The 9,619-nt window shown below is 37.4% G+C and overlaps 1 protein-coding gene across 1 annotated transcript; it reads left to right on the forward strand.

Annotated features, from left to right (window-relative positions):
• Window positions 1-2,543: 2,543 nt before the first annotated feature.
• On the forward strand, window positions 2,544-5,762 carry LOC149144379 (uncharacterized). The gene is made up of 6 exons (XM_089452137.1): window positions 2,544-3,087; window positions 3,173-3,292; window positions 3,521-3,758; window positions 3,875-4,160; window positions 4,339-5,183; window positions 5,553-5,762. The coding sequence occupies exons 1-6, from the start codon at window positions 2,624-2,626 to the stop codon at window positions 5,760-5,762; spliced, it is 2,163 nt and encodes a 720-aa protein (XP_089308263.1). The 5' UTR covers window positions 2,544-2,623.
• The last annotated feature ends 3,857 nt before the right edge of the window (window positions 5,763-9,619 follow it).

The following is a 9,619-nucleotide window of genomic DNA, read 5'->3' on the forward strand; positions in this document are numbered from 1 at the left end:
GGAGAATCCCACTCAAAAGTGGATGATGGTTGTCAAGACCATAAAATTGAAACCCATTATGAAAGCATGCATATGGATGAATAAGATGCAACAAATACTACAGAGAGAGAATCAAAAGCCTCTATATGTGAAGAAAAGCAAGAGCATATAAATGCTCAAGGGCTCCATTATAATGTGGATGGAGCTGATGATTGTGAATCCCACTGTGACGAAACCCATGTGGATGATGAGTGCAAAGTGAGATGTGAATTGATGCATCTAGCTACAACTGATGGATTTTATGAAGTTGAAATTGTCAATGAGAACATGCATGGTCAGATAAACCACAATAGGGTGGATGAACATTATGTTGATGTTATATGTGGTTTCTTTTCTGAAACATCGATTGATTGTGGCAATATGGTAAGCACCATGTTTGATAATGAATTGAAAGTTGATGTTTCCCTTGTAGCAACAAGTTATGAAGAAAAGGTTGGAACTCCTCCTGAAGCAGTATGTGTTCTAGCAGCAACTGATGATTTAGAAGAGGATAAAGTGATTGGAGAGTTTTTGATGAGAATATCCACTAACCGCATAATAGTGGAAGATAGTCTTAATGCAGTGAAAAACAAGGCAGAGAAGGAAGAGGTAGAGAAGGAAGCTCTCACAGAAGAGCATAATAAAGATGTTTTTAAAATTGTTTTTGAGTATGAAGGTGTTCAAAATAGCATGGGAGCAAAATTTGAAAACAAAGTTTCTAATATGTTTGATTTATATTTGAAGCTCATTGAAGAATGGATTTAGAAACCAATTGAAAAAAAATTGTGATTCTTAAAGTAGCAACTAGAATAAAAGAATTGAATGAAATGATGAATAATGATCTTGAGCGTGCAGACTGCAGGAAAAAAGTTGCAATACTTGATGATGAAAGTGAACAGAAAAAAGATGAAAGTTTTTAAAGACAAACAAGTAAGCATTGAAGCAATTTTTCATTAATGGAATCATGAAGAGATAAGGTTCTACTATCAAGAAACATGGTAAAAGGAAAGACAATAATATGAAGCACAAACAACAGAGGGAAGAAGACAATTTGAAGATGGAGAATTGTGGAAGCAGTCCATTGTTGAACGAATGCTTGAAGAGGAAGTTGTAGAAGACCGACTCAGATCAAACTCAAGACAAATCAAAGAAACATTGTAGCAGCAGCAAGGAAAGAAATATAGATCCTACAGTATGAACACGCAACAGAGAATGAAGCAATTTGAAGGATATAAAATAGGAAGAAGAGAAAAAGAAAATAAAAAATTATAAAAGTTTTGAGTCATTGTAAGCCTAGTTGAGACATAGACCAGTAGGCATGTTTGAATGATAATTGAGTCAATTTCTATTTTAATCCTAGAAAACATAGTTAAGTCATGTTAAGTCATGTTTTGTCAAGTTAAGTCACGTTTGAGTTATGTTGAGTCATATGGTCGTAATTGAGGGGGAGTGTTAGAAATTGTAATTTCTCTCGCATGCAAGAGTTGGCTAAATTTAGAGAGCAATTCAAGTTGAGTCAAGTTGATTTAAGTCATATTTTGGGTAAAGTTGAATTTAGTATGTGGTTGGACGTAAAGTTATTTTACGCGAGTCTCTAGTCGTAAAAGGTGTAAATACCCCTCACCAGATTCATTGTAATCATAAGTTTTTGTGTGATCAGTAAAAAGAAATGCAACTCCTGTGCTATTATGTGTATGAATTATTTATGTGATTTTGTGTCTTTCCTCCTTTGCATTTCCAACAGAAAATAAACCCTACTAGAAAAATGAGGAATCTTTCCGCATACCCCTTCTAAAATCTTAAAACATTTTATAAAAAAACAAAAGTTTTCGTGCCCTTTTCCTCTGGCTACCACAATGCTCTTCTAGAAGCGTATTTCAACTGATTTCGGTGTAGTGGGTCAATGCTCTTGCATCAATAAACTTATAAATATATGATGCTTACATGGTTCCAAAAAGAGATAATACCAAACATCACCCCTAAGAATTCATTTTTAATTTTTTTTTAAACAAAATTATATTTTAAAATCTTGATTTTAAAATAAAATATTTATATTTAACTTCTTAAAATTAAGATAATTTTATAATAATAACATTAGTATTAAATTTCAATATTAAAATTAAAAGTATTAATCTTATTAATATTAATAGTAAAATTATTAAATTTTAGTATTAAGAATAATAATAATATAATAAAATTAATATTATTGTGATTAATAATATTAATATTTAATAAATAATATTATAGATTAATAAATTTAAGTTTAATAATTTTAATATTTAGGTATATTGTTGATATCAATATTTAATAGTAAAATTTAATAATATTAATATCATTAATAATAAGATTATTATTAGTATTAAAGTTTAATGTTTTATATATAATTAGGCCGATAGGCCTTCCTATTGAAACAGACTTTCGTCGTCCTTTTCAATCTCAGGTTGACACCTGGCATCCATATTCTGCGGGCTTCTGTTTATTCTCAGTGCCTAGAACTTCCGGGTTTCCGTTTCCTGTTTCGATTTCCAAGCGATGTTTAGGCCATGGCATTCCCTGACTGAGGACGCTGTGGATTTCTCGGCGAAACAAAGAAACAGCGATAACGATGGACGGTACAGGAGGCAGGAGACAGCAAGGGGAAGGCACAGGCAGAGGGAAAGGCACATGCACAGGCACGGGCAGGGGCAGATCCACATCTTCCTCTTCCTCCCAAAGATCTCTTAACCAGAAAAAGGATCAAGCGGTTTTAGGGTTCCCTTGCAAGAAGCCGGTCCGTATCAGCAAATCTCTCAAAAAACAAATCGATGGAAGATCAGAGAAGGCCACGGGCAGAACTCCATCGTTGTTGTTGGGTGCTCCCACGCCCGAGAAAAAATGCAGTGAAAACTCTTCTTCAAGAGTTAAAAACAGGGGAGTTGCTATGTCTGTCAAGGAGGTCGCAAATCAAACCAGAAAACTATTACAGAGCTCAAACGATTCCACAGCTCGTCCCAAAAGAAATCTGCGTCAAAAATCCATTTCTGCCCCGCCCAAAGCTCCGAAGACTACAGATTTCAGTCTTCCAGACAAGTAAGCATATATCTGTCACTATATTTCTACAATCTGATTTTCTGGGTGTTTGATAAACTCACGCATTTATGTGTGGGTGTTATAGATATGAAATGCTGGCAGAGCTTTTCGATTCCATGGAGTCTGCCATCAAATTGCTTCGGCTTCGTAAGGGAAACAGTAGCTTCTGCAATATCTGCCCCCAAGTTGAATCGATGACCCACAAGTATGTATAAACCAGAGACTGGTTTCCGTTCTCCTCTCAGACCTACAATGCATAGAGCTTGATAACATTAGTAGACATAGAACTTCTTCTCTGTCCAGGATCTAAAGATTGGCCGATTGTAGTCATAGAATGAATGCTCAGACTTTTAAGGTAAATTTTCACAGGCATAGTAAAAGATATTTTCATCACCGTTTGGGAATTAATAGTAAACCCTAATTCTGGTTGCAGGAGATTTATGTATAACCATGTGGCACAAATGAAGCACATTTTGCCCGAAGGGCTTTTGCTGGAGAAGATCATGACACATGATGAGGAGACGCTGTGCATGAAACCAGAATTGAAAATCACTGTCTTGCATGATGCAGTGCTAAGTGGCAAGAGCAAGGTCTCCAAAGCCAACAATACATTGGGTTTGCGAAAAGCATTTCGTACCCGTCTAATGGAATTCGTCAAGGCTCATCCCAATGTGAGTCTGCTCCAGCTATCCTGTATTATTATTATTATTATTATTCCTTAAAATCCTTCAATATTATGAGTTTTAACTGGGTATGTACATGGTGGGCTTCATCGATTGCATTTCAGGGAGATGATGTTCCGGAGGCAATCCTGCCAGAGCCCTTCAATAGAAAATGTCAGCTAACCTCCCCAGGCTGCTCTCTACTTCCTCCAGTGATATGTAAAAGTCCTTCCCCAGCAAGAGGTGTTTCTTCTGATCCGCCTGCCCCTCATCAAGAAGACCCTCAACCCTCTATGATGTCCTCACTTTTACCCAAAAATTTCCAGAGGCGGTTTTCTCAGAGGAACTTCACAGCTGAACCATCTGCGAACCCACCATTCCCTGTGCCGGAGCAAGTCCCAGATTTGAAAGGTTACTCGTCGTTCTGTTGCCTTGAAAACAACTTCTGATGTGTCCCACACACCTTGCAAAACAACGTCAGAGTCCGAGAATCCAAACACGCCTATATCAAAGGGTTATTTCTCCCCTGTAACACCAAGGGTTACTCGTCGTTCTGTTGCTTTGAAAATAGTTTCTGATGTGTCCTAAGCTGTCAAAACACCAATTGTTAAATCCATACTGAAAACTAATATAAAGAGCCCTATCAGTAAGAAATCTCTGCGATTTGCGAGAGTTTCTGCTGCACCCATTACATCCCCTCCTGTTTTGTCTCCCGGAACGCCAGGCTTTGCTTCTCCAGAGGCCTCTCGTCTTTCTCAGCCCACTATGAAGAGATCTAACAATACCAATGTCAAAAGAGCAATAGCTTTTAACAGATCAGAAAAAGATTCCTCCGCTCCTCTTGCTTGTGAGCAACCTGGAACCCGTTCAACACCTCTGAAAAGGAAGGCAGAGGAAGCCAATTTGGATGATGACCTCACTCAACGTTTTCAATCTCCACAGTCCCTTGTAATCTCTACACCTGCCAAATCCGGTGAATGGGGTAACTCTGTGGATTCATTTAAGTCATCACCTTTGAGGAGGGCTGCAAATCCATTTGCCATATCGAAGAAGAATGAGAAGGTGATGCAAAACTCTACATATCCTCAGCATGATAGAAAAACATTCAGCTTGGAGAACACTCCAGTGAAAGGGTTCCCTAATACTCCACCCTTGCATGCTTCAAAGCGATTCAGATTCGGTGTAGATGAATCCCAGACACTGCAAGTTGACACAACTAAGAATTGCTCTGAAACAAGCCTACTGTGCTTACGATCTCCTAAGAAAAGCAATGTTGAACCTTGCAAGCTGGACATTGGTAGAGAATCGAATGTTTCAGAGCCAGCTGAAAAGACAAGTAACAATATTCAGGAGGCTTGCAAGATACATATCGATGGAATGTCTCAATCAGATCAGGAAATCATTGACTCCATTCCAATGCCAATGTTGCAAGAGGTAAGTTCTTGTCATTATCTTTCGTGGTTTTACTTTGTTCATAATTAGTTGATTCAAGTCAATGACATTAAATTGCTTTTCAGACTAAGCTTTACCCCATGTTCGTTAGTGCCTTGGAAATTGCATTGGCATATCATGTCAAATTGCAATGACTTTTCTTTGTGATGTTCTTTGTAGTTGCTAATACTTTATCTGCTCTGGCTGATTCTGGGTTGGTTGCATGCTGTGTTGTAAACTGAATGCATGTTATACGTCAAAATATATTGTAGCAGAGATCATACTGCAGGTCACTTTGAAATTGTAAAGTGTTTTGAGCTTCTGAGTAAAATTTTCCCCTTTGAGTACTAAAGACTGTTTGTAACTTTGTAGGTCTATGAAAAAGAGTTGAACACGATAGAGGAGTGCAAGTCGGGTGTATCTACTGCTAATATGCGTCAGCAGATGATTGGATGCTTGCCTAGACTCTTCAATATGATACGTGATATATTTCGTTTAAGCAAACGCCCAGTTCTTACAAGACAGGAGCTTTTTCACAAAATAATATCAAATCACACAGATGTTACTGATAGAAGTAAATAACTTTCTTTGAACATCTCTCTTCTATTGTCTTGCAGGAAACAATTTCAATGCCATGCTATGTGATCTGATCTCATGCTTAATATTTTGTACTCGCAGGTGAAGTTGAGGAGCAGTTGCACCTCCTTGGACAAATAGCTCCTGAATGGATTTCTGGAAGGATAGCTTCCACTGGTGACTTTCTATACAGGTATGCTATGCATGAGTTGATTGAGATAAATGGAATCAACTAAAATGTGAAAGGTATTATTCTTGTGTTATGTATAACTCGTTTTAAATTTTTTACTTGGGCTCAGTGTCAAAAGTAACATAGATCTGTCAATGATCCACGCAAGAATTGCAAGCGCCTTGTAAACACATGCACTATGAAAGCTGGTGGGAACATGGAATATGTGTGGGAGTGCTAAACTACGCAGGCCAGTCTTTCAGACTCTGCAGCTGTACTCGTTGAAGAAATGCTTTCAAACATCACTTCTGTGGATTGGTACTGTCATTTATATCTATTTTTGATAGAAAGTGAGGTAACCTCTCCAATGCTTTTCCATGAGACTAAGGATTGCCTTGTGTTAAACACATGTTTTGTCACTTTGCCATGTGGTTGGAAATTATTATCAGGATATCCTTATGTTAAATATTTAAGTTGTCATTATTGCAAATCTAGGCTTGTAGTGGACGTGGCCGACCCACACTGGTTAAAAGAAACATATGACTTGCTTCCAAATTTCTATTGAGCATGTAACCGAAAAAATCATGAGAGAATCTGCCCATATTGCAGCTAAAAGGAAGGAGGGGTAACTGTTTAATAGGCAGTTTTTCATGCAGATGGTTTTTTTTTTCATCAAAATTGAATTGTGGCAAGGGAAAGAAAGCACTGCACTGTTTCTAAAAATTTAGTGTTGTGAGAAGACTATAGGAATGTTGAAAAGAGCAAGGGAGACTCTGCCTTGTGTTATAGTCCTCCCAGTTTTAGTCATGTAAACAGTCTATTCTGTAAATACTGCCAGTCAGTTGTGTTCCTTGCTTCCGTTGTTTTGTTTCCTTACATATTTTCTGCCAAGGTCGCACTGTTAGTTTCTCAAACAGAGTCATTATCATGACATCCAACCTTAGAGCAGAGCACTTGCTTGCTGCATTGTCTGGCCACACAACAATAAAAACCGCAAGAGAGAATGTCATGCAAGAAGTATGCACACGCATTCCTAGACTCTGTGTATGCATCTTTTTCATATAATTTTATCACGAAGTTGGATGCGGTGCTTTGACATGCCTTTGAATATTGTTGCAAGTTAGAAGACATTTCAGGGCAGAGTTATTGAATAGACTTGATGAGATAGTTGTATTTGATCCTCTTTCTCATGATGAGCTCAAGAAAGTTGCTAGACTACAGATGAAAGATGTAGCAATTCGTCTTGCAGAGAGAGGTGTTGCTTTAGGGTTTACAGATGTCGCTCTGGATCTTGTTGTTCACGAAGCCTATGATCCTGTAAGTAATCACTTTGTTTCTTGTTTTATTCAGTCTAACTTGCCAGGGGATGTGCCCCCTACCCTAATAAACTTGACACTGCATCTCCTTCACCAGTCCTCCCTTTCCCTATTGCAGGGGACATGACCCACTCCTTGGACACATGTCTCCACATCGTAAGAGATGTTGAGTTAGGGTTCCCTCACTAAATTGGACTTACCTCCCTTTGAAACAATCTAGAATTGCGATTTATATGTTCTATTCTGATGCCTGGTATTTTTCATTCATAATGTTTGCTCGGTGTTCTTCATGTACAATGATTTTATTCAAGGTCTTATTTCTATTTTCCATGCCCTGTCATATAAACCTGTGTGGAAAGTTATTCTAGGAGTTTGATGTTTTGCAGAGTTTTGGTTGTGGTGGCCAACAGTGAATATTAAAAGCGCAGGACTTTTCAGTTTACAATTTCATTTTCTCAGATTTTCAATGGTCTATCATATATTTTGCATGAACCTGTCTAGGGAGTAATTTTAGTCTGATATTTTTGCTGGCAGTTGGTTGTGGTGGCCAACGGTTGATCTTTAAGAGCTGTGAACTCTTCAGTTTACAGAGTTGCTTTCTGAGATTTTCAATTTTCTCAATTTTCACATTCAGTTTCGGATTTTCTAATTTTCACATGATCTTCTTCCTTCTGTATGGATCCCATCGATATAAATTTCAGTTCTGTTCTTTAAATTTTAACATTTTCCTCTGGCACTTGAACTTTAAAAATGGGGTGCTGCCTGTCTCTGCGTACTCGACGAACTTAGTTCAAAGTATATAGTAAAGGGATGTTTTTGGTGTGTTTGCTGATTAATATAAATTAATGCATTGTTTACTTGTTAATACTAGTGAAGCAGGCAGGATCATTATTAGCCTTTGTGGTTTACGGGTAATTTAGGTCAAAATTTGTGAGTAAAATGCAAGACTAGTTGGGGATTCTCATTTAAAACCTCTAAATGGATAACGTGGTAACGTGGTACTTGCAGGTTTATGGTGCTCGCCCCTTGTGACGATGGTTGAAAAGTAAAGTTCTCACTCTGCTATCTTGGATGCTCATCAGTGGGGAGATTGATGAGAACAATAAAGTATACATTGATGCAGTGCCTGAGTAGCAGACATTATCTTATCACTTAAAATATTTGTCATGTTCTTTATTTTATAGAACTGCAGACAATGGATGATGGTCTCTACCTTTCTTGATCGTCATTGTCCTTCTTAGGCTCATCTTTGTTATTCTCCAGTCCCTCAAACAGGCACCCAAAATGATCGGTTGAAGGAAAATTGTTGAAATTACTACGAGGAGAAGGAGATGATCTACCTTATTGGACCAAGAGGTAATTGACAATGTCCATGGAATTAGATGAATTGATTGAGGATGTATCTGGAGCAAACTCTGGGAGTTGTGACATCCAAACTCATCTATCACTTGCAATGCTTGGAGTTGATGATGATTTGGTATCAAATAGCAGTCCAGATTTTAAATCTACTTCTCTGAGCTTCATAATTTTTCTTACTGCTTGCTTCTGTAAAAGCTTCAATATTTTATATTTGGTGTATTACTGTGAGCCAATGTCACTACTTAGTTGTGTTCAATTTCAATCACTCTGCATAATGGCTGAAGCTGTGTCTGAAGTTGAGTGGAGTCCATGTAAAGTCCCTTGCCCACTTGATCTACTTGGAGCAAACTTTTAGAGAACAAGAACATGATAATAACAAACCTAGGGGCAAAACCTTCTGCTCTGCAAATTCCAGTTGGGGACCTTAATAAATATAGTTAAAGTCTATAAGCACTTTTTAAGGCATTTCAACACACCTCAGTAACTAATTTAATCATTTGCACATCTCTTGTCTTTTGGTGAGCATTTCTTGTCTTTTCTCTTGTGTTTCTTTACTTGTTTAAACATTTTGAACAATTGATATCATTCAACGTTTTTGTGAATTAATTAAAGTCTGGGCAATTTTCACTGATGAATCCATTGCTACTGCGTTGTAGCATTTCTTTTTGCATTCTGGTCAGGTGAAGCACTAAAGCTTGATGCATATTTAGCTATAATGGCCCTAGTGTCTTTTAACTCCTCAATTTATATTTTATGCGACAGCGAAAGAACTGGTAGCTTGTTAATTGAAAAGAAAAACTTATTGCTGGATGATACAACGTGACATTATTCTTGTGGTTGATCTCTATTTGATGAGTTTATGGTTACACTCCATTGGCTGACATTGGAATGATGGCCATCTTAATTACACTTCATTGGCTCACTGAAGAGTAAAATATGTAAACAACTTAATAGTGATTATTGATGAGAGGATGAGATTTACTGTTTTGTTCTTTATGTTATCTGCAAAACATAAAACA

The sequence above is a fragment of the Pinus tabuliformis genome, chromosome X, assembly GCF_031772625.1.
Source record: "Pinus tabuliformis cultivar Carrire ecotype Pingquan chromosome X, CPIR1, whole genome shotgun sequence".
Lineage (NCBI taxonomy): Eukaryota > Viridiplantae > Streptophyta > Pinopsida > Pinales > Pinaceae > Pinus > Pinus tabuliformis.